Source organism: Erithacus rubecula, assembly GCF_903797595.1.
Source record: "Erithacus rubecula genome assembly, chromosome: 29".
Classification (NCBI taxonomy): Eukaryota; Metazoa; Chordata; class Aves; order Passeriformes; family Muscicapidae; genus Erithacus; species Erithacus rubecula.
Window position 1 is genome coordinate 4288232 of NC_136681.1, and position 26990 is coordinate 4315221.

General features: G+C 62.8%; 1 protein-coding gene across 2 annotated transcripts; it reads right to left on the reverse strand.

The window, feature by feature from the left end:
• FGFR1 (fibroblast growth factor receptor 1) lies at positions 1 to 25517 on the reverse strand. 2 transcript variants are annotated; one of them, XM_079328807.1, is made up of 18 exons: positions 25226 to 25517; positions 18963 to 19156; positions 11923 to 12186; positions 9569 to 9652; positions 9073 to 9248; positions 7728 to 7851; positions 6194 to 6384; positions 4684 to 4828; positions 3246 to 3442; positions 2323 to 2468; positions 2071 to 2192; positions 1854 to 1964; positions 1564 to 1754; positions 1364 to 1486; positions 1184 to 1254; positions 795 to 932; positions 276 to 381; positions 1 to 186 (listed from the first exon to the last, which is right to left on the reverse strand). In XM_079328807.1, exons 2-18 carry the CDS (start codon positions 19051 to 19053, stop codon positions 10 to 12), a joined length of 2457 nt encoding a protein of 818 aa, XP_079184933.1. In that variant the 5' UTR covers positions 19054 to 19156; positions 25226 to 25517; the 3' UTR covers positions 1 to 9. The 2 variants fall into 2 exon arrangements, with proteins under 2 accessions (XP_079184933.1, XP_079184934.1); XM_079328808.1 differs by lacking the exon at positions 11923 to 12186.
• Between the last annotated feature and the right edge of the window lie 1473 nt (positions 25518 to 26990).

The window sequence follows — 26990 nt, forward strand, 5'->3', positions numbered from 1 at the left end:
GTGCCACCCTCAGTGCCGTTTCAGTCCTGCACTGCTGTGCTGAGGGGGCAGCCTGGGAAGGCAGGGCTCGTCCGGGAGCGGCTCGTGGGAGAACACAGAGTCCTCTCCCGAGGAGCAGGTGGAGCTGCGCGTGTCGGGGAAGCCGGGGGAATACTGATCCAGAGGCATGGACAGGTCCAGGTACTCCTGAGGGGGACAGACCCCGGGGTGGGCTCAGCAGGGCACTGGGCAGCCCCCAGGGAGCACCTCAGAGCCAGCAGGGCCACCTCTCCTACCTGGTTGGAGGTCATGGCCACGATCCTGTCCAGGTCCTCCACCAGCTGCTTGAAGGTGGGTCTCTGGGAAGGGACGGCGTGCCAGCAATCCCTCATCATCATGTACCTGCAGGGCAGGGAGGGGCTGAGCCCGGGCCACGCCCTGGCACCCCACCCACGGCAGCAGAGAAGCACCAGGAACGTGTCCCTGTGCCCAGGCTGGCAGTGAAAGGAATTGTCCTGCAGGGATTGAGGGTAATCCCCTGGGGAAGGAAGGGAAACCCTCCTGCCTGCCCCCATGACCAAGGGCTGTTTGGGGAGGAGGATGGACACAGTCTGGGCTGCTCCCTGTGCTGGGGTTCCCTCCTGTCCAGGGAGATGCTGACTATGCAAATCTGGTGGCTCTGCAGGGCTGGGAACTGCTGGGACTGTAACTCCAAACATCTGCCTGTCACCCTCCACACCCCACCCGAGTTCTGGGCCCATCAACAGCACTCAGAGACTTCAAACCCCTTTTCCCCATCCTAGCACTGCACTCACAGCTCGTTGGTGCAGTTGCTGGGCTTGTCCATCCTGTGACCTTCCTTCAGCAGCTTGAAGAGCTCCTCAACGGGCACACCAGGGTAGGGTGATCCACCCAGCGTGAAAATCTCCCACAGCAGCACCCCAAAGGACCACCTGGGAACACAGGGCAGATGCTGGGGCACCAGCTCTGGGGTGCTGACACCCCACTGGGCCCCAGTTTGGGTGCAGTGACAGACTGCTTTGCTGGGAGGAACAATCACCCACAGCTTCAATTCACTCTGCAGGATTAATGAGTCCCAGCACTCACTACAATTTGGATTCAAAATGTTTGGCTGGCTGACACCAACTGCGATTTCAGTAACTCAGGATGGATCCCAAGGACGTCCCCAGCAGGCCCTACTCACACGTCACTCTGGTGGGTGTAGATTCGGTCAAAGAGAGCCTCAGGTGCCATCCACTTCACCGGCAGGCGACCCTGGGACACAAACCCCATAGCGGCTCAGGGCTGCGAGGGAGCCCGGGACAGCACAGCCCAGCACAGGCTGTGGCACCCCCACCCCACAAAAGCCCCAGGCACCACTCACATTGGTGGTTTTCTTGTAGTAATCGATGTGGTGGATGTCCCGGGCCAGCCCGAAGTCGGCGATCTTCATGACGTTGTCGTCGGTCACCAGCACGTTCCTGGCTGCCAGGTCCCTGTGGATGCACTGCCCGGGCGGGGGCTGTCAGCTGCACCCAGCACGGGGGGCAGGCCGGCTCCCCCTGGCACCACCCAGCTGCTCACCTTCTTGGAGGCCAGGTACTCCATGCCCCGTGCCACCTGGTAGGCGCAGGAGACCAGGTCCCTGCAGGAGAGCTGCTCCTCGGGGGCGCGGGCGGGGTTGTAGCAGTACTCCATGCCCGGGGGGCGCCGCGCCTGCAGGAACTCCCGCAGGTTGCCCTTGCTGGCGTACTCCACGATCACGTACAGGGGTCCTGGGGGATGCTGTGGTGAGGGGCTGCAGGGAGCCAGGCCAGCCCCTGCCAGCCGCCGAGGGGGCGCAGGGGGCACCCTCCCCGCTGATGCAGCCTCACCGTCCTGCGTGCAGGCCCCCAGCAGGTTGATGATGTTCTTGTGCTTGCCGATCATCTTCATCATCTCCATCTCGGAGATGAGGTCGGACAAGTCCTTCTCCGTGGCGTCGGCTGGAGTGAAGGCAGCGGTTAGGGGGTGCCAGGCTGGGCTGCAGAGCCCAGACCCCAGCCAGGGCTGCGGCATCACGCCTGCACCGCCCTCCCTGCTGCCACTTACACTTGAGCATCTTCACCGCCACCTTGGTCACTCGGTTGGGCTTGTCCTTGTCGAGGCCGATGGCTTCTGCCAGCACCACCTGCCCGAAGCACCCTTCTCCCAGAGGCTTGCCCAGGATCAGCCTGGTGGGAGAACACCCCGATGCAGGTTGGTCCCAGCAGCAGCAGCACCATCCCCACCCAGCTCCCAGCAGGGCTGGAGCTCTGCTATCCCTGGGGCAGCTCCCACTCTCCCAACAGGATCAGAGCTCACCTGTCCCGGGGCAGCTCCCAGCGAGGGTCCTCGGGCAGCTCATACTCAGAGACCCCGGCCAGCATGGGGGTGCCGCTGGAGGAGAGGCGCGAGGGCCGCACCAGCATCACGCCCGAGTTCATGGAGGAGCTGGAGTCAGCTGACACCTGCAGGGGGCCGTGGGTTACCTTCCCCTGGGTCACCTTCCCCTGTGTCACCTTCACCTGGGTCACCTTCCCCTGGGTCAGCTTCCCCTGGGTCACCTTCACCTGTGTCACCTTCACCTGGGTCACCTTCCCCTGGGTCACCTTCCCCTGGGTTACCTTCCCCTGGGTCACCTTCCCCTGGGTCACCTTCACCTGGGTCACCTTCCCCTGGGTCACCTTCCCCTGAGTTATCTTCCTGCAGTGCCTGGCTGCCCCCAGGGGGAGATGGTGATGGGAGCCTTGGTGATGGGCTGTGCCTGCAGCCCCCTGCCCACCCTGCCTGCAGCCCCCTGCCCATCCTGCCTGCAGCCCCCTGCCCACAGCCCCCCACCACCCTGCCCATGTGCTGATCCCTCTGGAATTTTTAACTCCTCTCCATCATGCTGTAGCCCAAAATGCACAGCCTGGGAGCTCTGCCATGTCCTCAGTGTGCACCAGGCTCTGCTCAAACCTTGCACTGCTGTAAATCCTCCTGGTTCTCCTCGTGAGCCCCGTCAAGGGGGGATGGGGGGAGCAGTGCAGCCCCCTCCCCACCCTGCTCACTGTGCTGCCATCAGAGGCACAGCCTGGATAGTCCCCATCCCGTGCCACTGCTGGGCACAGGCTGGAGTGGGGGGCACTTGCAGCAGGGTGAGATGGTCCCCATGGCTCCATCCCTCCTCCCCCACATCCCTGGGAAGGGCTGGGCTCCAGGAGAGGCAGTAGGTGCAAACAAACCCCCTCTCTACTTTCTGTTACCTGTCTGCGCAGGGGGATGCTCTTGGCCAGCTTGTGCACAGCCAGCTGGCTGTTGAAGTCTGTCTTCTTGGTGGTGCTCTTCAGCTTGTAGATGATGATGGTCACCACCATGCAGGAGATGAGGAAGGCCCCAATGCAGTAGATGATGATCTCCAGGTAGAAGGGAGATGTCATCATGGTTGGGGTGTCCTCAATAGCTGGGTTGGCGTGAACAGGGTGTTTGTTAGCACCTGCCAGGCCCCAGGGGGTGGCACTGGGGAGCCCCTGGCTCCTCCCCGAGCTCACTGGGGATGTGGGTGCAGCAGGGGCTGGGGGCTGCCCACCCACCCTTGCAGGGAAGGCGTTGCAAGCAGCCCCCAGCTCATCATCCCCAAGGCCAAGCAATGCCTTTGCCACCTCTGCAGGTGGCCCAGGGTGGGATGGGGTCAGCTGGGACAGGCATGAAGTGGGGGGGACAGGGCCTGAGTCACCCCACAGGGATGTGGCACCGTGGACACCTCTGGGGACAGGTCTCTGTCCCAGCTGCTCTGCTCTGCCCACGCTTGGGAGCTGCAGTCCCTCAGGATCTGGGGTTCTGTGTGATGGAATTTGGGGTCTGGCAGTGTCCAGGCTGTGGGAGTCCAGGCCTTACTGGAAATGACTGGGAGAGCTCAGAACAGAGCAGCCAGTGGCACTCCAGTGGCAAAGACCTGGCTGGGGGAGCAGGGACCCACAGAGCCTCTGTGGGGGCTGAGGGGGTGCTGGAGCCATGCAGAGCTCAGGTGCATGGTGAATCCAGCAGGATGGGGCTGTGACTGCACCTTCTGCAGCCCCAGCCTGACACCCCCAAAGAGCAGAGCCTCAGAGAGAGGCAGGAGAGGGAGCTGAAGGTTCCCGTGGCACCCCTGAGCACACCTGGCTGACAAAGCAGTGGCTGATAACTGGGAAAGTTTTGGCTGGAAAGCAGCGAGCACACAGCACCCCAAAAGCTTTCCCAGAGCTGTTATCAGGCTTTGGTCCACACATTGATACTGAGGAGCAGCATCAATGGGGACGGGGCAGCCATCCCCACAGGGCAAGCACACACAGCTGGACAGTCCTGCACTGCAGGGCAAGGCCAGGCCCTGGCAGGGCACTGCTGCCAGCACCCCCAAACTCCCCTGGTGCCCCCTGAGCAGCAGCGCTGGCCTGGCCTGGCCTGGGGGTGCAGGACTGTCCTGCACATTGCAGTGGAGCAGCCCCTGGTTAAATTCCCCAGGTATGCATTGCCTGGGCCAGGGAGAGAGCGGGGACAGACCCCAATTGGGGTGGAGGGGGCACAGGGCAGGGGGACACTGCCCCATGGTGCTCCAGCTGCAGGGCAGCCCCACAGCACCCACTGCAAGGGGGCAGGGGATGCTCTCTCCCAGACCACAATGCATACAGTGGAAAGGAGGGAGGAAAGAAGAGGAGTATATACCTTCCAGAACTGTCAACCATGCAGAGTGATGGGAGATCCCAATAGAATTACCCGCCAAACATGTATACTCCCCAGCATCCTCAAATGAGACATTCCTTAAGTGAAGCACTTCCATTTCTTTGTCTGTCGTGTTAACGCCAGCCGTCTGGAAGGAAAAATGGAAGCAAAAAACGGAGAAGCAAACGACATGAGATCTTCTGGGAGGAGGCCAGGGAGGAGGGAGAGCCCAGTCTCATTTGGCAGAGCCCCGGGGAGCAGACAGAGACCTGCAGAGCTGCTAGAGACACCCTGGGGATGACGCTCATCCCGCAGACCGAGGGAGAGGCCGCTTAAAAACCCTTCACCACACGGAGCCTCCTGCCCATCCAAACATGCTGGCGATGGGCTGCATGGAGAAATCAGCCCAGGCAGGGCTGGCTGGCTCGTGACACGGGCAGGGGGCACAGGGACAGCGCTGGGAGCATGGAGAGGCAAGGGAGGAGATGAGAGAATGGGGATGGGAGCACAGACAGCACAGGGACGAGAGGCTGGGGACAGCATGGAGATGGGAGGGCAGCACAGACAGGGGAGGCAGCACTGTGCCAGTCTAAGTGCACCCTCAGAGAGCCAGGGTCAGGTACCTGGGCAGCTCTGGTGCCTGCATGATGGGGAGGGAGCACACAGGACAGACAGCAGCACACAGGACAGACACGGGGACACACACAGAGCACAGCCGGCCCCGCCGGGTATTTTTCCATGGTTGTTGCACCAGAAACAGCAGAACCAAGAGAGCCCAGAGTTTTGTCTTCCACCATCAGGCATCCTTTACCTGTGGCCAGGGGCCTGGTGACTGTGAGCCACGCAGACTGGCTGGCCTCGCCAATATAATTGGAAACCTTACAAACATACTCCCCGCTCTCGGCCTCTGTCACATTATACAGGCTCAGCACCTCCGCATCAGAGCTATTAATCCCCGAGTGCTGGAACAGACCAACGACAGGGAGTCACAGGAGGGACGTGCCCAGGGGCCCCAGGGCTGGCACTGCTCTGCCAGCTCAGGGCTGCTCCCCCACGGGGATGGGGCTGCACAGGCACAGGAGGATGCAGCAGGCAGGAATGGGGTGCAGCCCCGCTGCCCCTGCGTCCCAGCGGCCAGGAGCACAGCTGGGATGGCTGCAGGGCACCAAGGACGGGCTGGGATCTTAAATGCCACCCAGGCTGACACAGCTGGGTGGCACTGCTGGGGTGCAGAGGGAGCTGCTCCCACGGAGGGGATCCAGGGCTCAGCTCCCAGCTCCAGGGCTGTGCTGGCTGACCAGGACTGCCCACCCAGCCCTGGGGGAGTGTCCTTAGGGCTGTGCAGGGACTGCAGAGCCAGAGCCAGCACACAGCTGCACACAGAGCCCTCCCTGCCCCTGCCCCTGCCCAGCAGGCTGCTGGTCCCAGCCCCAGGTGACTCCTCTGGCCCATCCATGGGCAGCCAGTGCCTCCTGCCCCAGCACAGGCAGGCTGGCTCCAGCTGTGGCTTTACCTTCAGGATCTGCACGTAGGGCAGGTTGTCGGGGCCGATCTTGCTGCCGTTCACCTCGATGTGCTTCAGCCACTGGATGTGGGGCTGAGGGTCGCTGTAGACCTTGCACACAAACTCCACGTTGCTGCCCAGGGCCACTGTCTTGTTGGCAGGTAGCCCTGCCTGCAGGATGGGCCGGTGCGGGGAGCGCTCTGCGGGGCAGGACAGGGGGAACTCACACGGGGACTGGGGTGCAATGGGGGCAGGACAGGGGGGAATTCACACGGGGACTGGGGTGCAATGGGGGAAGGACAGGAGGAACTCACACGGGGACTGGGGTGCAATGGGGGCAGGACAGGGGGGCACTCACACGGGGACTGGGGTGCAATGGGGGCAGGACAGGGGGGAACCTCACACGGGGACTGGGGTGCAATGGGGGCAGGACAGGGGGGAACCTCACACGGGGTTTGGGGTGATATGGGGACAGGACAGAGGGGAATTCACACGTGGTTTGGGGTGCAATGGGGACAGGACAGGGGGGAATTCACACGGGGTTTGGGGTGCAATGGGGGCAGGACAGGGGGGAACTCACACGGGGCTTGGGGTGCAATGGGGGAAGGACAGGGGGAACTCACACGGGGACTGGGGTGCAATGGGGGAAGGACAGGGGGGCACTCACACGGGGACTGGGGTGCAATGGGGGCAGGACAGGGGGGCACTCACACGGGGACTGGGGTGCAATGGGGGAAGGACAGGGGGAACTCACACGGGGACTGGGGTGCAATGGGGGAAGGACAGGGGGGAACCTCACACGGGGTTTGGGGTGCAATGGGGGAAGGACAGGGGGGAACCTCACACGGGGTTTGGGGTGCAATGGGGACAGGACAGGGAACCTCACACGGGGACTGGGGTGCAGTGGGGACCATCCTGCACCCTGCAGCTCTCCATGCCCAGGACCCCTGGCACCAATGCAGCCAACGCTGCATTAGTGTCCCCTTCCCCAGGAGCATGCCTGCAATGGGCTGAGAGCACCCAGGATGGGGGACAGGTGAAACCCCGGTGAGGGGACAGGGACATGGCACCTATTGGGCAGGGTCAGAGGTCAAACAAACCTATGGAGGGCCCTGGCCCTTAACAAAGTGGCTGCCACTGTGGTGAGTCAGCATTAACAAACCCCTTTGTTCACATCTCTGACTGTTCCCTTCAGTTTGCTCAGTGTAATCAAATTAAATCACATTTTTAATGGTTCATTTACTGGCATTTAGAGCAGCTCCACATGTGGAACTGCTCAGACCAGCCTTCCCAGTTGGGAATTATGGCTAATAAGGCGATTAGAAAAAGTTTCTGTCTGGTCTATGAAATTATTTTCACCACAATTAAAAATCCCCAGAACAGGGTGGGATGAACGTTCCGCCTGGCTGGCTCTGCTGCAAATGTGCACACGGGGGTGGGGGTGGCCATGGGGATGGGAGGTGGCCATGGGGACAGGGGGGTGGCCCCAGGGGTGGGAGGTGGCCACAGGACGGTGGCTGAGCCCCAGCCCTGCACTGCTCACCCACGACATCCAGCTGGTAGGTATGGTTGATGCTGCCGTACTTGTTCTCCACGATGCAGGTGTAGTTGCCCTTGTCAGAGGGCACCACCGAGTCCATGATGATGCTCCAGGTTGCCTGGCGGACCTGGGGGCACAGGCAGCACGGAGCCCCTTAGTGCAGCACACGGTTCCTGCTCCAGTCAGGGCTGCCTCAACCCCTGCCACATCAATCTCCCTCTGAGGTCACCCTTCCCCTTCCCTTCAGAGGGGCTGTCATTGCTGCCAGCTGTCCCAGCAGGGACCCTGTGCAGCATCAGCCTCGCCTGGTGTGTGGGGACACCCCTGTCTGGGTGTGAGGAGGGAGCACTCAGCACTGTTCCTCCTGCAAGAGCTTCCCTGGCTGGCCCTGGGCTTCAGAGCCCCCCTGCTCCCCATGGCCAGGGCTGCTCAGTGGGCAGGAGCCCTGTGCTGGTCAGTGGGGCCATGTGCTGGTCATTGGAGCCCTGTGCTGGTCAGTGGGGCCCTGTGCTGGTCAGTGGGGCCATGTGCTGGTCAGTGGGGCCCTGTGCTGGTCAGTGGAGTCCTTTGCTGGTCAGTGGGGCCATGTGCTGGTCAGTGGGGCCATGTTCTGGTCAGTGGAGCCTGTGCTGGTCAGTGGAGCCCTGTGCTGGTCAGTGGGGCCCTGTGCTGGTCAGTGGGGCCCTGTGCTGGTCAGTGGAGCCCTGTGCTGGTCAGTGGAGCCCTGTGCTGGTCAGTGGGCAGGGGCAGCCTGGGTGTTCTGCACCCAGGGCATCTGTGGGTGCTGCTGACCCCGTGCATCTCCTCTGGGACAGTCTCAGTGGCTCTGCTGGGAAGGTCACTGCCCAGGTCCCTCTGGCCACAGGGCACCAGGAGGCTCTCCAAAAGCCAGCCCTGCCCAGGCCCCTGTTCTTGGCAGGGGATTAGCCAGGCTGGCTCCTCCTGGCCCCTCACAAGCCCCCTCCCCCTGGGCTGAGCTGGTACAAACATGACCCAGAAGCAGGTCACTGCTGCAGGGCAGCTCCACGTCACAGGGGCCCATCTGCCCTGCTGGGGTGTGTGGCTGGGGGCTTGGTGCCTCTCCAGCCACAGAGCCCCTTGGCAGTGCTCCCCCCACCCCAGGAGCCCCCAGCCCTGCAGGAGCAGAGCCAGGGGCTGCCCCAGGAGCCCCCAGCCCTGCAGGAGCAGAGCCAGGGGCTGCCCCAGGAGCCCCCAGCCCTGCAGGAGCAAAGCCAGGGGCTGCCCCAGGAGCCCCCAGCCCTGCAGGAGCAGAGCCAGGGGCTGCCCCAGGAGCCCCCAGCCCTGCAGGAGCAGAGCCAGGGGCTGCCCCCAGGCCCCAGCCCTGTACCTTGTAGCCCCCAATACGATGGTCAGGTTTGAACTCTTTGCCATTCTTCAGCCAGCGCAGGGTGGGGTTGGGTGTCCCACTCGATGGACATTTGAATTTCACTGTTTTGGCAGCAGGGACAGCGTGGAGCTTCTTCTCCATCTTCTCGGGGTAGGTCCAGTAGGGAGCAATGGCCTCTGGAAAGCAGAGGGAGGGCTCAGCACGGCCAAACCTGCAGCCCCCTGCTCCTGGAGTGACCCCAGGGAGGCCCAGAGCAGGGATCAGGAGGGAGGGCAGCAGCCAGGGCTGGCTGAAGCAGGGAGGGCAGCTCTGGGACACAGGGCACTGCCCACGAGTCCCTGCAGCCTCTCCCCGTGGGTGCAGGCTCAGCTCACGGGGCTGCAGCAGGGCTGGCCCAGTGCAGCTGTGCTAGCCAGGGCCAGGAGCCCTGGGCCACCTGCCCCAGGCTGGGTGTGCCCAGCCTCCCCTGCCTGCCCAGGGCAAGCCCAGAACGTACGGTTTGGTTTGGTGTTATCGGCCTCCTTCTCCTCCGACGAGGAGTCATCTTCATCATCATCATCCTCTGCGGAGGGGAGAGCGTCTGCAGGGGAAGGGACAGCCCTGCTGAGTGCCTGAGTGCCAGGGCAGCTTCGTGGCTGCCTGGGTGGGCAGTGGGGGCTGTGCCCAGTGGGGCAGGGTGGTGCTGATGCCTGGCAGGGGCTGGGGGATGCCAGGGAAACCCTCTGCACAATCCCCAGCACAGCAGGGCTGGGGGACGCCAGGGAAACCCTCTGCACAATCCCCAGCACAGCAGGGCTGGGGGACGCCAGGGAAACCCTCTGCACAATCCCCAGCACAGCAGGGCTGGGGGACCCCAGGGAAACCCTCTGCACAATCCCCAGCACTGGGCACAGCCCAGTGAAGAGATTTGCTGTCAGAGGTGACTTCCAAGCTCCTCACCCCATGTCTGGTGCCACCAACACCCCTGGGGTGGCAGTCAAGACCCCACAAGCACAGACACGTCCCCAGCTCAAGCCTTGCTCCCTCTACAGCCTCACACTCCATCACCACCGCCGCAGAGCAGGGCTCACACCCAGCTGACACCTAGCTCACACTCAACTCACACCCAACTCACACCCAGCTCACACTCAACTCACACCCAGCTGACACCCAGCTCACACTCAACTCACACCCAGTTCACACCCAACTCACACCCAGCTCACACCCATCTCACACCCAACTCACACCCAGCTGACACCCAGCTCACACTCATCTCACACCCATCTCACACCCATCTCACACCCATCTCACACCCAGCTCACGCCCAGCTCACACCCATCTCACACCCATCTCACACCCAACTCACACCCAGCTCACACCCAGCTCACACCCATCTCACACCCAACTCACACCCAACTCACGCCCAGCTCACACCCAGCTCACACCCATCTCACACCCAGCTCACACCCATCTCACACCCATCTCACACTCATCTCACACCCAACTCACACCCATCTCACACCCATCTCACGCCCAGCTCACACCCAGCTCACACCCATCTCACACCCAACTCACACCCAACTCACACCCAGCTCACACCCATCTCACACCCAGCTCACACTCAACTCACACCCATCTCACACCCAGCTCACACCCAGCTCACACCCATCTCACACCCAACTCACACCCAGCTCACACCCATCTCACACCCAGCTCACACCCATCTCACACCCAGCTGACACCCATCTCACACCCAGCTGACACCCATCTCACACCCAACTCACGCCCAGCTCACACCCAGCTCACACCCATCTCACACCCATCTCACACCCAGCTCACACCCATCTCACACCCAGCTGACACCCATCTCACACCCAACTCACGCCCAGCTCACACCCATCTCACACCCATCTCACACCCATCTCACACCCATCTCACACCCAGCTGACACCCATCTCACACCCAACTCACGCCCAGCTCACACCCATCTCACACCCATCTCACACCCATCTCACACCCATCTCACACCCAACTCACACCCATCTCACACCCATCTCACACCCATCTCACACCCAGCTCACACCCAACTCACACCCAACTCACACCCATCTCACACCCATCTCACACCCAACTCACACCCATCTCACACCCATCTCACACCCAACTCACACCCAGCTCACACCCAACTCACACCCATCTCACACCCAGCTCACGCCCAGCTCACACCCAGCTCCGGGGCAGCCCTGCAGACCAGCCTGAGATCAGCTCTGGCTGCTGCCCTGCCCTGCAGCAGCCAGGAGATCACAGGGGACACTGCCCCGGGCACCTGCGAGCAGCAGGGCAGCCCCGACTCACCAGGTGTGGCCAGTGTGTGTGCAGGGCTGTGCTCAGGTGTGCACAGGTGTGCTCAGGTGTGCATGTCTACAGATGTGTGCTCAGGTGTGCAGATGTGTGCAGATGTGTAGATGTGTACAGATGTGTGTTCAGGTGTGTGCAGATGTGCACTCAGGTGTGCACTCAGGAGTGCAGATGTGTACTCAGGTGTGCAGATGTGTACAGATGTGTGCTCAGGTGTGTAGATGTGTACAGATGTGTGCAGACATGCGCTCAGGTGTGCTCAGGTGTGCGCTCAGGTGTGCAGATGTGCGCTCAGGTGTGCAGATGTGTACAGATGTGCGCTCAGGTGTGCAGATGTGTGCAGATGTGTTCTCAGGTGTGCAGACATGCGCTCAGGTGTGCACTCAGGTGTGCAGATGTGTTCTCAGGTGTGCAGGTTTGCACTCAGGTGTGCAGACGTGCGCTCGGGCGTGCAGAGGCAGCTGCTCTCGTTCCACAGCCCGGCCCCGGCCGTCCCCTCCTGCCGTCACCAACCTGAGACGTTGACGCTGAAGAAGGTGGTCTCGCTGCCCGAGGGGCCGTTGGTGACGCAGGCGTAGAGCCCCGAGTCCGCGGGCCCCACGCCCCTGAGCTCCAGCTCCTCGCCCGTGATGCGGCTGCGGTTGCTCTCTGCCAGCTGCGCCCCGTCCCGCAGCCAGCTGATGCTCTGCACGTCCTCCCGCAGCCGGCAGCGCAGCTGCAGCAGCTCGCCGGCGTGCGCCGCGTGCGCCTCCACCTGCACCGTGCCTTTGGGCAGCGCTGGGGGAGGCAGGGCACAGGAGAGAACAAGGGGAAAAGGGAGAGAGACCAAAGTAAAACCATGCAGCTGCTGCTGCTGCTGCGGCCTGGTTAATGAGGCAACATGCACTGCTGGGCTATTCCCTCTGCTGGGGCATTCCCTCTGCTGGGATATTCCCTCTGCTGGGGTATTCCCACTGCTGGGGTATTCCCTCTGTTGGGATATTCCCTCTGCTGGGGTATTCCCTCTGCTGGGGTATTCCCTCTGCTGGGGTATTCCCTCTGCTGGGGCATTCCCACTGCTGGGATATTCCCTCTGCTGGGATATTCCCTGTCAGCACAGGGACCCAGCCCCCAGGGATGGAGCCCATGGCAGCAGCAGAGCAGAGCAGAGGCAGAGCAGAGGCTGCGAGCTCCCCAAGCAGCCCCAGGTGCTTCCCTGCACAGCAGGACCCTCGGTGCCCACAGCTCCAAATCCCTCACCCTCCAGCTCTTATGGAGGCAGGGCAGGGGCTCCAAATGGGGGAGAAACCTGTGAGAACTCAGTGCTGCTGCATGGCAGGGTCCAGCCTCTCCAGGAACATCCCAAACCCCTGGCTCTGCTGCCCCACAGGGCTCCCAGGATCCCACCACCACAAGCAGGCAGCCAGCAAAGCGGGCCAGGGTCCCCACCAGGACCCCCCTGGTTAGAGCACGGCGCTGCAGGGAGGAGAGGGCAGGGCTGGGGCTGCAGCAGGACAGCAGGAAGGGAGTAAAGGGGGACAGGGCAGCCCAGGGAGCTCTGGACACACAGGGCTGGCCACGGTGCTCCCATCCACAGCACTGCCAGGCAGGGAGCTCAGCTCCCTGAGGTGATGTCTGTGTGAGCAGCACAAGGATCCTTCCACTCCATCCTGCTGTGACACCATCTCATCTCTCCCAGCCCTGAATCTCCAGTGTCCTGCCCTCCATGGTGGGTGGTGCACGAGCAGCTTTCCTGGTCCCAGCTTGGGGAAGATGCTGGCTTTCAAATCACCTCTCCCAATTCCATGGCCCAAGGAAGGGTCGGGGCTGCTCCAGCTCTGCAGAGGCTCCCGGTGATGTGGGTGGATGCAGTGTGATCATCATCCTGGACTGTGCTCTACAGGTTGGTGGGCACAGCTCAGAGCCCAACTCTTCAGGGCCCCTTGGCCTCTGTCTCCTCCCCAGGGATGTGTCTGGCTGTTCCTGGCCAGCTGGATGCCATGGGGATGCTGTGGGTGCAGCATGAAGGGACACAGAGCACTGCTGCAGATGCTGCTCTCAGGGACAAGAGACTGCACTGGAAAATCCAATAAACCCAGCAGAAACAGCCAGGAGATGTTCAAGCTTCAGCTGATGTGCAGTTCCCCAGGATTTCTGGGTACCCAATGAGCCAGACAAGAACAACCTGTGTTCCCCCATCTGCACCTGTGCCTGCACAGCCACAGAGCAGCTCGCCCTGGGCCAGAGGCTGCAGAGTGGCCCAAACACCCCAGAGAGGAGCCAGGCAGCACAGAGCCAGGACCAGCAGCGAGGCCTCGCTCCTCCCTGCACCCAACAGCCACTCTGTCCAGCCAAAAATGAAACCTTGGCTCTCCAGAACTCTGATTCACCGCACCGTGACCCACACTTCACTTTCTGGCCACTTCTCTTTGCCTTGGACTGATGAGAAGCTTCATGGGAAAAACATTCATGAGCAGCTCCAGAGTTTCTCCTCTTTCTTTTGCTCAGCACTTGAAGGAAAACAGTGGGAAGAATTCCCTTTCCTTAGTTGCTGTAATTCCAACGCCAGGGCTCCAGTTAATCCGTGAGAGGTTACAAAACTTTTATGTAGAAGGAGAAGACTAATGGGAGCTCCTTTGGTGGTGGGAAAGATCTTGCTTTGCAATCCTGTTTTCCCCTGATTTTCTCCCACAGGATGGGCACTTCTCACAGCTCTGTTGTGTTTCAAGTGATTGGCCACAAGCATCTCTGCAGGCTCACAAAGCAGCAGTGACACCCATCCTGTCCATCTGCACACCCTGGGCTGGTAACGGCACCTCCTCCTGCCTGTCCTGGTTCCCTCCTCACACAGGGCAAGGTCAGGGGGCAGCAAACAGCCATGAAACCCCAAAGCAGCACGAATCCAGCGCTGCAGCCACATCTGCTCTTAGCTGGCTCCTGGCTCTGCCCCTTCCCATGCATCAGCAAAGTTCCTCTGGAACAGAATCACCCTGCAGGGGAACCTCGAGCTCCCCAGCACCTCACACCTGAGGAACGTGAAAAGGCAGCGGGGCATGGAAAAGGTCTTTGAAGGAGGGGAAATTTTGGGGGACCCCAGCCTGGTGCCATGGCTTGAGGAAGCAGCACTCCAGGTTCAGGAGGGCCCCTTCCCAACAGGCACAGGTCTGTGGCTGGGCTGACCACAGCTGTACTGGCCGTGGCTGGGCTGACCACAGCTGTGCTGGCCATGCAGTGCTGGCCATGGCTGGGCTGGCCGTGGCTGGGCTGACCACAGCTGTACTGGCCATGCAGTGCTGGCCGTGGCTGTGCTGGCCATGCAGTGCTGGCCATGGCTGGGCTGGCCGTGGCTGGGCTGACCACAGCTGTGCTGGCCATGCAGTGCTGGCCATGGCTGGGCTGGCCGTGGCTGGGCTGACCACAGCTGTACTGGCCATGCAGTGCTGGCCGTGGCTGGGCTGACCACAGCTGTACTGGCCATGCAGTGCTGGCCGTGGCTGGGCTGGCCGTGGCTCTGCTGGCCAATCCTGTGCCGGCCATGGCGATGGTGACGATGGCAATAAAGGGGCCAACAAAGCGGCGCGGGGACAATGCGGGCGGGGGGCGCGGAGCCGCAGGCGCCGGTTGCCCTGGAGACCCCAGCGGGGCTTTCCGAAGGTATTTCCTGAAGAAAAAGCACACACATGCCCGGCAGCCCCACTAATCCCAACAGGAAGCGCTCACCGGGACGTGGGGATTGGCTTCTTTTTGATTTAAAAAAGCTCCTCGCCCTGCCGTGTCCCGCAGCCCGGGCTGTGCCGGGGGCATGTCCCGAGGGACCGAGCGGGCACATCGCAGATCTCGGGAAAGCAGCAGCAGGGAGGTGCCAGGGGAGCATCGCGATCTCAGGCACACTCAGGGCTCCCCCAGCCCCTCTGCCCAGCCAGCCCCTCCAAGCCCTGCCGTGCCCGGACTGTCCCTCCGCAGGGACGGGGGATTGATGTCCCCGCTCCAGGCGCGCCCGCTCGCACAGCCTGCGCTGCAAATGAAGCAGCACTTAATTAACAGGCGCCTTGGGAGTTTACAGAGCCGTCAGGACAAACCCTCCCCGTTCCCCCCGTGCCCCCGGCCGTGCTCGGAGCCCCGCAGCAGCTCGGAGCCCTGGAGGCACGGACACACGGCACACTGGGGTACGGGAGACAGAACAGCCCGGGCCGGGCAGGTTTCGGCCGGCTCTGCCTGGCCCCGGCTCACTGCCGGAGCTGAGCCCATTCCTCGGCTCGGCTCCCTCCTGCACAGCCTCAGTGGGCTCCACACCCCGCAGACCCGCGGGGACCCCTCTGCTCCCCCCGGGGCAGCTCCACAGCCCAGGCTCCGGCAGAGTACGGCCGCCTTTCCCAAAGACTCGTATTTCTTTTTTTCCTCCTCAATTAAGGGCCGGAGTGACAGCATCCGAGTGGGAACAAAGCCGGCCCGGCTGGGAGGGGATGTGATGCCCTGGAGGACACAGCAGCGGGGTCTGGGGGTGCTGCTGGGCCCCCCGAGCTCCAGGAACACTCCTGGGCTGCTGCCATCAACAGCACAAGGGCAGGGGGCTGCAGGCTTGGCAGGGAATCCCTGGGCTGCTCGTGGGGCTCCAGCGAGGAGCCAGCTCCTCCAAACAGGATCCCCTGGGGCTCGGGGGCACGGGGGGGACACCTGGAGCAGGGACTGGGCAGCAGGGAAACGGGGAGGGGACAGAGCCGAGGGTCAGCAGTGCCCTGGGGAGCAGGGGGACGAGGCAAAGGCCCTGGTGGGGTCCCTTGGGCTCCCCCAAGCCAGCTGGGCTGAGCACGCTGCCTGCCCCGGCCTTTTGGCTCCTGCAGGGCCCAGGGCAAAGACCCCCTGGAGGAGCTGGGGACAACAAAGCCCCGGGAGCCCGGGCCCCTGCAGATGGCCGGGGAGGGGGGGCTAAGCCTGCGGCCAGCTGGGCAGCCCTGGGAAATGGGGCAGCAGCCCTCGGCCCCTGCCCCACGGGGAGGGGGCTGCAGCCGAGCCCCCCGTGCTTTGGAGTGCAAACACACCCCTGGGGAGGCACCTGCTGCACTGGGGCTGTTTGGGGCTCAGCGTGTCCCAAAAACAGCTGCCCGAGGCAGGACCCCCCTGCCCCAGGACCCGGCTCCCCACAAAAATCTGCTCAGCCACTCGGCACCCCTGCAGGGCCAGGGCAGCCCCCTGTGAGGAGATGCCTGAGCAGCGGCTGGGACAATGGCAGACAAGGAGAGAGGGAAAAAAAAACCTTGGCAATTTTCTGCAGGTTTCTATTTAACCTGGAGACAAAGAGCGGCTTTGTGCGAGGGAGGGACAGAGGCTGCGCATGGAAATTTCTTGGCTTTTCCCCTTAACCAGGGTTTTTTCACCTCCTCCAAATTTAGGTAACTATAAAATGCAATAAGTGCCTGTTAATATTTTATTTGCTCCAGATTTTCTGGTACCGGGAGGGAGCCCCTGACAAGCAGAGCTCCCTCCCACAGCACAAGGAGAGGGGGCCAGAGCTGAGCCCCCCCAGAGGCGGCCAGGCCGCTGACCGGCCGCGGGGGATTACTCCTCCCTGAGAAGGGAGCTTAGCTGCCTCAGAACCGGGAGTAAACTGAAACCCCATAAACATCCAGAACAAAGTCCAGGCAAGCTGCTGCCTCCAGCACGGAGGGGACCGAGTGTGGCTGCTGCTGCCCCCAGGGTGATGGGGGGACACTCCTGAGCCACGGGGAACCTTGGCCCCCAGGACACAATGGCCTCAACACGGGAGCTGAACCCCAACCCATCCCCACCCCACAGGGCCCCAAAACCCCTTGGTGGGGTCGGAGCCTGCCCCTGAGAGATGCTGGTGGCTCAGCCCTGGCTGCAGGTCCTGGCCCAGCACTGGCTCTTCCCATCCCACACGTCCTGCTGGGAACATTTTGTTCCCACCAGTCGGCTCCCGAGCCAAGGGCCGGATTCTGCCCCAGCCGGGCTCCTGCTGTGGCACTAATTGGGCCGCCCTGGTGAGAACCGTGTCGGGAAACGTTTCCAGAGGTTATTGTTAGCCCTGGCATGAGGCTGGCGAGGAACCAGCTCCCTCCTCTCCAACCTCTCCTCCTCCACTGCCACGGCCTGACGCTGCTCCCAAACTCTCCAGGGCCCGCAGGGCATCTCAGGCACCCCAAAATCCACCTGTGCTCAATCAGCTCCCCTCAGCCTGAACCCCCCAACACCTTTCCCAGTGCCACAGCCAGAGCTGGGGCTGCAGGTGGTGCTCTCCTGGCAGCACAGAGCCATCCTTACCCAACACTGCCAGGAAACCTCTTCCAGGAAGAGCAATCTCCTGAGAAAAACATGTTTACCACTGTCAACCGCATTGTTTACAGATGCGGGGAGCAGGCATGCCAGTGGAAAAATCTCAGCTGTGGTTCCTGTGAGTGCAGCTCTGCCCGGGCTCCTCTCCGGGGCTGCAGCTCCCCAGGGACCACACATGTCCTGGGTGTCACCTCACAGGCTGTGACCAGGGTACCTGCAGGGCACCTCCAGTCAGAGCTGCCATCACCATCACCCTGGCATGTCCCACAGGGGCTGGGACAGCACAGGGGCCACCTGCCACTCGCCAGCTGCCACCCGAGCCCTGAGGGGACCCTGGGGCAGCACGCAGCGCCATGCCCACGCTGGCCACAGCAATCTGCCTCTCAGGGCTCTGCTGGCAGGAAGGGGGAAGGGGGAGCAAGTCTTAAACAGCAAAGCAGTGCCCACAGACCAGACATTCTTGGGTAATTGGAACCAAAAGGAGCCGAGGTCCCGCGCGCCGCTGCCGGCTCTGGTTATTCTCTGCCTCGCCCAGGCCAAGGCTCTGACGTGCCCCAGCAGGGCTCTCTGCCAGGGCCGGCTCTGCCCGGGGCCAGGCAACACACTTGGCCCATCCCTGAGCCTTGGGGTGCCCCCACCCGAGCCAGAAGCACCCCTGGCCACTGCCACCAGCCCTGCACTGCTCCTGGGGGACAGCGATAACAGGGAGGGATGTCCTGGTCAGGGGCTGCGCCCCCAGCCCCAGGGGAGCAGAGATGGGGAGTGCACAAATCACCTGAGCCAGCCCTGGCTTTGAGCCTTGGGCATTCCCAGCTGGGAGCATCCTGAGGCTTTCTGTGGGGTGCATCCATCCCTGGCAGTGCCAGCTGGCAAGAGCTGAACCAGTACCTGCAGCCAAACCTCCATCCCCACCAGCCCAGCCCAGGACCACCCCAGGGGGGCCAAGCCACACGCACATCCTGGGTTACAGACCATCAAGTGCTGTCACACAGAGAGACCCCAGCGGGGGACACAGCTCCCAGGGCTCTGTATCCTCCTCCAAGCCACCAGGTCAGGGTTTATCACAATTTTTCTCCAGGTTTAAAACGTCCCCAGGCACTGCTGCAGCCCCATACCCACTTCTGTGCCCAAACCACCCTGGGGACAACACGTGCCGTGTCCCCAGAGGCACCAGCTCCCAGGCAGCCGGGTGACAGCACAGGTGGCACTGGGGACGTGCTGGTGGCCGGTGGCTGGAGCACAGCCAGCCCAGGGCACACAAAGGAGGAAGGCCATGCTCTTACCTTGGTCGGGCAGGGTGGGGGCCGGCCGGGCAGCGGAGAGCGCGGCTGCGACCAGCACAGCCCAAAGGATGAGGCACCGCCAGGTAAACATCCCCCTGCTGCAGCTACTGCTCGGCGACTGGGCTCCACAGCTGCCCCTCCATGGGCACCCCGGGGCGCAGGGGCGGCTCCGCAGGGCTGGCGGCCCCGGCACGCTGCGAGAAGGAGAGCAGAGTCAGGGCAGGGCAGCTGCCCCAGCCCACACCCAGCACGGCCCCGTCCAGCCATCCCACCCAGGGATGTCCCCAGGCGGCGGTGGCAGGTCCCCACAGACCCCCGGGCAGCCTGGCACGACCTGGCACTGACTGCCAGAGTTTTGTTTCTCTGTGTAAAAGCGCTGATGTGTCAAGAGTGAAACGCTGCCGAAGCAGAACCAAACGCGGCGAGATTTCCCAGAACGATGAGAGAAACATTAACATCAGTTACAGAAAGGGAGATTCCTGCTCTCCTCTTCCTGCACTTTGTCAGGTGTTGCTGACCATGGCTTCACTCAGGGAAATCCCTTATCCAGAGCAGAATCTGATGTTGCTTGTGCCACCTCCAGCAAAGCAGCTCTCACTGCAAACTGCAGCCCCCTCCATTCCCTAGGGGATCCACAGGGCACCCCCATGGAGAGGCCTTCCTGGAGCCAGCGGGTCAGCCAGCTGCAGCCCATCTCTTTCCACCAACAGCTGTTTTTGAAGTGGCTGTGTGGGGAGAAATCCCCCAGCATCCACAGCCAATTCTGCAGCTCTCTCTGGTCTCTGCCAGCTCTCACGCTGGGCTCTCCTGCACTCCCATCCCCTCAGGTCCCCATCCCTTCCCAGGGGACTGCTCCATGCTGGGCGGCTCCAGAGCTGGGTTGTGGGACAGGGAGCCCCAGCAGAGCCTGATCCTGTCTCAGGATGCTGTGGGGGTGTGCCCTCCATGGCCCTCATTCCCCTTTCCCTCTGACCATCCCTCCTTCTCTCCGTGCCAGGAGCATGGAACCCTTCCAAGACACGTTCCAGGGGAAGGCTGGAGCCCGATCCCAGCCGCCCCCAGCCAACTGCTGGGAGCCGAGTGGATGGGAACGAGCCCCGTCCCCACCCCCGCGCCACATCTGCACCTCGGCAGGGCCGGGACGAGCTGCCGGTGCTGGGTGAGATCCTGCCCAGCCATTGCACAACAGCACGGGCCGGGCCAGGAGCTCTGCACAGCCACAGGACCAGCACACCCCCCCAGCCCTTCCCCCAGGTACCTGCACAGCCACAGGACCAGCACACCCCCCCAGCCCCTTGCCCCGGGTACCTGCACAGGCACAGAACCAGCACACCACCCCAGCCCCTTCCCCCAGGTACCTGCACAGCCACAGGACCAGCACACCCCCCCCAGCCCGTTCCCTCTGTGTGCCTGCACAGCCACAGAACCAGCACACCCCCCCAGCCCCTTCCCCCGGGTACCTGCACAGCCACAGGACCAGCACACCCCCCCAGCCCGTTCCCTCTGTGTGCCTGCACAGCCACAGGACCAGCACAGCCCCCCAGCCCTTCCCCCGGGTACCTGCACAGCCACAGGACCAGCACACCCCCCCAGCCCGTTCCCTCTGTGTGCCTGCACAGCCACAGGACCAGCACACCCCCCCAGCCCCTTCCCCCGGGTGCTGAACAGCCACAGGACCAGCACACCCCCCCAGGCCCTTCCCTCTGTGTGCCTGCACAGCCACAGGACCAGCACACCACCCCAGCCCCTTCCCCCGGGTGCTGCAGGGCCCCAGCCCCTGCCAGCATCCCCAGCTCACCCGGCTCCTGTCCCGCTGCCGTGCTGCTCCCAACCTGCCGCGGGAACGGCGCTTCCCCTCGCCCAAAGGCGTCAGGCTGAAGCACACACTGTTAAAAACAGTGACTAATAATCGTAGTGAGTAATAAACTGCTACTCATCCTCCCCACGCACTCCATCCATGCAGCCCCGGCCTCTCCCACTCCGGTGTGAGACCCTGTGCCCAGAGTGGGGCTCTCCCCCAGGGTTGGGCTGAGCAGCCACAAGCCCCAAAGGGTTTAGATCTCCCAAAGAGCCTCTGCACCCAACGGGAGCCCAGCTGGGCTGTAGCTGTGGGGGCTCCAGCTGCCTCCTTCCTGCCCAACTGCTCTGGCTCTGGCCAGCACAGGAATATTTGGGACCCAAACTATTGACACAAGGAGTGGGGCAGGGAAAAGGGCACCCAGCAAACACGGGTGTTATCTCCAACACCCGCGCTTCCAGGCACTGGGTAGTGCTTGGAAATAGTTATTGAATGTTCAGGATTTATCAGGGTTTGGAAAGGGGAGGTGGAATTCTTTGAGGGGGGGTAAAAAAAAAAGTCTTTGGTATTTCTGGAAATTATTTTCTGTCTCTCAGTGGCTTTGTTTATGGACAGCACATGCTCCCCGGAACATGCCCTAATGCGGAGCGTCTGCGTGGGCCTCCCGAGCCGGCCCCGCGCCGAGGGGAGGGATGGAGGGATGGAGGGATGGAGGGGAGCCCAGTGCCTCCAGTTCCTGAAAAATGAGTCAGTGCTGGCTCGCGCCCCGCAGAGCCCTTCTCCAGATTCACTCGGAGCGGGCGCCTTGCGGCTGATTCAGGGGCTTGACAGCGGGATATTTCCATGGCGTGGGGCGGCTCGGCAGCACAGGGCTGGCCCCTGGCTCGAGGGTCACCGCCAGGGAGGAACAGAGGGAAGGCTGCCAGGAGCCAGCAAGAGCACTCAGAGACAGTCAGTTCCCAGGGCAGTGAGGGAGGGCAGGACTGGGACACGTCCTGCCTGCTCCTCCTGGACAGGGAATCTCAGTGCTCAGAGGTGCTGAAGAGGTAGCACAGACCTGTTCCCCCTTCCCAAGGGAACAGGGGAGGCTGGGGAACCCCAAGACACCTGCTCTCATGACTCCTTGTGGTGTCCACACGGGAAGGAGGCAAGGAAGTGGGGAGAGAGCTCCTACCTGTGCAAACAACAGCATGGCTCTTCTCTGTGTTTATGCAGCTTTTATAGAAATCCCAACAGGAAACCATTAGCTCTGGAGGATGGCAGCTCGGGCAGGGTGGGTCTCTGGCTCCTGCCAGGCACTGGGCACCATCCCCACTGCCATGGCCCCAGCACACTGCAATTTACTGCTCCGGGGTGGATTCAAACAACTAAAAACGGAAGCAGTTAGAGAGGAGCCAGGGCCAAGTGCCCCTCGGAGACCTGCCTCCAGAACTGCAATTACCAGCGGCCATTACACCCACAGAGCTATTCTGGAGGGGTGATGGACAGCCCTGTGCCCACCCCTGCACCCTCAGGGGCACATGCTGCTGTCCCAGGGAAGGAGTTCTCACACTGCCTTTGCCCACCAGCACGGCCATGAGGAGCCTTGTGCACTGTCCTCAGGGACCCTGAGGGCTGAACTTTCACTCCTCACAGCTCCCACACCCCTGAGTCACAGGGCTGAGCTGTCCTGGGACATGGCACAGACAGGACCGGCCCACTTGGACAGCAGATGCACCCCATGGTTCTGAGCTGAGTGGTGCTGAGTGGGGAAGCCCCTTCCTGTCCTGTGGCTCATCTCTGGAATGCATCCCAGGTGCCAAAGGCAGGAGCTGGTGCTGGAGCAGGGTGTCCAGGCAGGCTGGGAGCCCTGCAATGCTGGGACATCTGCAGGGGAGCCCCGATGTGACCCCTGTGTCCCCATGCTGCTGGATGTGATAGGGGGTGGCTGCTGCCATGAGCTTGGTGGGGATGGGGGGCCCTGGTTCCTTCCTCTGCCTCCTTGTTGGGGCAGAGCAGACAGGAAAATAACGGGGACAGGCCAAATTCAACAGGGAGAAGAGTCTGAGCTCAACTCCTGGGTCTGCACAGCATCAAGAGCTGAGCTGGGCGACTGTCCCCAATCAAGCACAGTCCCTGTCCCTCTGGAGGGGAGGTGTGACTGCCAGCAGACCACCCTGCCTGGAATAGATGCCCCCCAGCTCCAAAGCACATGAAAAGAGACTCCTTTTCCTCTGAGGCACAACAAAGCAGCCCTCCAGGTGCCCTTGGGGAAGAAGGACACGCCAAAGGCACAATCCGTGGGCAACAGGAGCGAAACCTTCCCCTCCGTGCCCCAACCTGTGGCTCAGGTCAGGAACCAAGTATTTGCTGAAATAAAAAGCAAACACAACTGCACATGGAACTGTAGCAAAAAACTGTAATGCTTAAAGCAGACACATGCTTGGAAAAATAAATATCCAACTGTGCAGCATACAGAGCATATTAACCCTTCCCAGCTGGCCGCCAGCACTTAGGGCTGCCAGGGGCATCTCCAGCACCGAGCTGTGGGCAGGCATCCAGTGGTGGGAGAGCCTGGGACATGGGGCAGGAAGGACAGGGGAAGGCCCAGCCTCACCCACAGATCTCCATAAAACCACCTCAGTTCTAGAAACATCCTCACACTCAGAGATCCCTCCCTACCCGAAGATTAGATTTTCAGATCTGCAGAACAACCATTGGTACCTGAAAATCTATACTGGAGTGATCCCCCCAACTGCTTTGGGAGGAGACTGGTCAAGGAGAGGGACACTGGGACACAACCACAGCCTGCCATCCCCTGGAAGGGACAGACACCCATTAGCCAGCCTGGGAGGGGTTTTCACTACAATGCACTCCTCCAAGGAAAGCTATTGGGAAGGGAAGGACCCTCCATCATGCCCAGAAGCAGAAGGTCCCCAAAGGGGCAGACAGTTGGATTTTCAGGATGGGATGAGCATCTGGGAGCCAGCAGCCAGGACTTGGGGGGCTCCACCTGGGGCTGGAGACAATACGGCTCCTGGCTCAGGTTATGTTTTCAGGTGGGTGAATAAAGAGAGAGCTCCAGCTGACATCTGAAGGGACCCTTCCTGCACGGCCAGGACAGGCACCTCGTGTGCGGAACAGCCCAGACGATGCTGCCTTCACCCCGGCATCCCTCGTGCCTGCACCCTGCCGGGGCAGGGGCGATTTATTTTAATCCCCTCGGAGCAACACAAGGAAAAGGCAGCAGTGCATGCCAGCCAGCACAGGGATTAAGGGAGGAAGTGCTCCTGAGTGGGGAAGATGGCTGCTGGCCAGAGCAGGGGGCTGCGGGCAGCGCGGGGGGGCTGTCCCTGCGCCCCGCTCCTCTGCGCTGGCATCCAGAGACTGCAGCCGGGCCAAGCCTCCACCTCCACCGGGGCACAGCCCCAGCTCCCTCCGGCCGGCTCCTGGCAGCCTGCAAGCCCGACCGAGAGCCGCTGGGTTCACTGAACTGGTCGGGTTTAAACATTGCCGGGGAGGGAGCTGCCCCGGCCAGGCGTGAGCCAGGACCGGGCCAGTAACTCAGCACTCCGGGCACGGAGGGACGGCGAGGCAGCTCCGCGGGTCACCGCAACACGGACAGGCTCTGCCGGCCCCGGTGTCTCCCGGCCCAGAACCCACAAAAACCACAACCGAACCCCTCGGCAGTCGATCCCCGCGGGTGCCGAGCGGCACCGCAGCTCGCAGGTGTCGCCGCCGTCCCCCGGCAGCGCCGGCACCGCCGCGGGCGGACGAGCGGCTCCCGGAGCCGGGCACGGCGCGGGGCTCAGGGAGCCCCCGGAGCCGCTCCAGCGTGCACACACAAAGGGAAGCACCAGCCCTGGGACGGCGTTATTCCAGCGCCTCCATTCCCGCTGACCGCCCCGGGATCCCAAAACTGAAGCACAGCCAGATCCAACTCCTTCTCCATTTTCTTTTCTGGAAGCCGCAAGGCTCCCGCTCAGGTACTTTTCGGGAACGGTGGCCAGGCAGCCACTCGGAAAACGATCCCCGATTCCCGCCAGGCTCCCCCGCGGCCGGGAGGGGTTTCGGGGTCGGGACGGTGAGTGGGGGGGGGCGTCCAGTCTCGGTTCGGTCGATGGACGGGGTCGGACCCGCCACCTTCCGAAAGTGCTGCCCGCCCAGCGGCTGCACTCCGGGAGCGACCCCGGGGCCCCCGAGCCCCGCACACCGGACCGGACCGCCCGGTACACTGCACACCGCACACCGGATCGCCCCGCCGTCCGCAAAGCCCCGGGATCCTCAAAGCGGAGCCCCCCCGGCGCCGGTGCCGCCGTCGAGCCGCCCCAGGCACCTTGGGGGGGTTCGGCCGCGTCCGAGCCCCGTGCCCCGACCGAGCCCCGTGCCCAGACCGAGCCCCGTGCCAGCCCCGCGCAGCACAAAGCGGCGCCCCGCGGTCCCGGTGCCGGTGCCGCCCCCCGGGAGAGCGGCGGCCGTTACTCACCGGAGCCCCGCGGGCGGCGGCGGCGGCGCGGTGCCGCCGCTCCGGGAACAATGGAGGGGAGCCCCGGCCGGGGCGAGAGGCGCAGCCCCGCCGCCGCCGCGCTCACAGCGGCCGCCCCATGGCAGCCCCGGCGGGGCCGGCCGGCGGAGGCGGCGGGAGGCGCTCCCGGAGCCGCTGCCGGACGCGCTGCCGAAGGCGCGGCCGCCCCGACGCCGCCGCTGCCGCTGCCCGCCCGCCGCGTCCCGCCGAGCGCCCGCCGCCGCCGAACTGAGCCGCTCCCGCACCGCCCCGCCGAGCGCCGCGGCTCCTCCTCCGCCTTCCTCCTCCTCCTCAGCGGCCTGATGGGGCTTGTAGTCACGGCCGGACCGCCCCCCGCCCCGGAGACCCTGGTGGCCTCCCGGCACTGGGATTCCAGACGATCCCCCGGGGTTTTGTGCAGCGCAGGGATGGATGCTGGCCGCGATGCTCCCCTCACCTCTGCGCTCTTGCCCTGTTGCTCTTGCCCTGTTGCTCTTGCTGGCAGCAGGGAGCCCCAGGCCCGGTGGGTCCCGGCTGGGGTGAGGGGACAGCCTGCACCCCCTGTTTTCCCTGCGCAGCACACGGTTGGAGGCAGGGGATGCAGGCAGTGCGTGCAGGCAGCAGCGTGAACGGAGCTCTGGGCAGCCTGGAGCCCCCAGCCTGCCCCTCTGCCGAGCAAGGCCAGGGCAGATGTTTAAAGGATCCCAAGTCATCGGCCCCAAGTCCTTCTCAGGAGCCACCACTGCTGCAGTTCCTGCCCTTCCCAAGTGCTTTCACTGAGGTTTGGAGCGGGAACATGGCAGCTCTAACACAGAGCTCCCCAAAACTCTCGACATGTGCTTTTGGCTTAGTCTCAGTGGGGGCCACACTCAGTCCCCAAGACAAAGGGCAAAGTGGGACATTGTCACACCAGTGAGCCCAGCCTGACTTCTGTGCTCCCCAGTATGGAATCCCAGCTCCCAGAGCCGCAGTTCAGGCACTCAGACGAGCTCCCCGAAGCTGGGCTGGCTCAGGGTACCATGGGTGGTGCAGGGCATTCAGCCTCCGTGCAGGAAGCACTGTGGGAGTAGTCACGAGTCCAAGTCAGAGCATCCCAGGATGAAGACATCTCCAGTCAGCAGGGAAAGACCTGCCGAGGCAATGTGCAAGTGATTAAGTTATGAGAGGGAAGAGGACAGGCTGAATTAGCCCTGTCAGTCACTGGTGTTAGATTTGAACCAAATGCTGGGCATCCATCCCCAGGAGCAGCCTCCTCCTGCTTCAGGCAACCGTTCAGCTCCCAGTGCCAGGACTGCAGAATGTTTCCTTTTCAGATTTGACAGATTTGTGGACAGCGAGAAGGGGTGAAGGTAACACACCTGCAGGGTGGAGATGGGGAGCGTTTCAAGGACGGCAGAGCCAACCCCAGCCCTACACGAGCACAACTCACCCAAAGCTCATTTGGGGCATCCCACTGGGCTTCTGCCCCAGGCTTCTCTAGGCTGGCCCCAAAACAGACCTTACAGGGCTACACCATAGTCCCCCCACGATGGACAGGCAGCACCTCTGTGGCTGCTGGTCCTTTGGCATGGTTTTCTTCATGACTGCATCAACCAGGCACAAGTTCTTGGGCTTTTATCAATAAAGGTGCTTGGAAATGGCAGAAAATGGGGAGAACCATCCCCTGCTCCAGGAGACTCGAGGATATGGCTGCATCCTTGGCCCCAGCATCATGTGGGGGCTCAGCACAGAAGTGACCATGAGCTGT

Bases quoted from the DNA above. Each gene is read 5' to 3' on its own strand.
- FGFR1 (XM_079328807.1), bottom strand. From the start codon at position 19,053: ATGTTTACCTGGCGGTGCCTCATCCTTTGGGCTGTGCTGGTCGCAGCC. The intron at 9,249-9,568 runs GTACGTTCTGGG...TCTGCTTTCCAG, and splicing joins CGATAACACCAAACCAAACC to AGGCCATTGCTCCCTACTGG. The intron at 1,255-1,363 runs GTGAGTGGTGCC...TTTGTGTCCCAG, and splicing joins ACTACAAGAAAACCACCAAT to GGTCGCCTGCCGGTGAAGTG.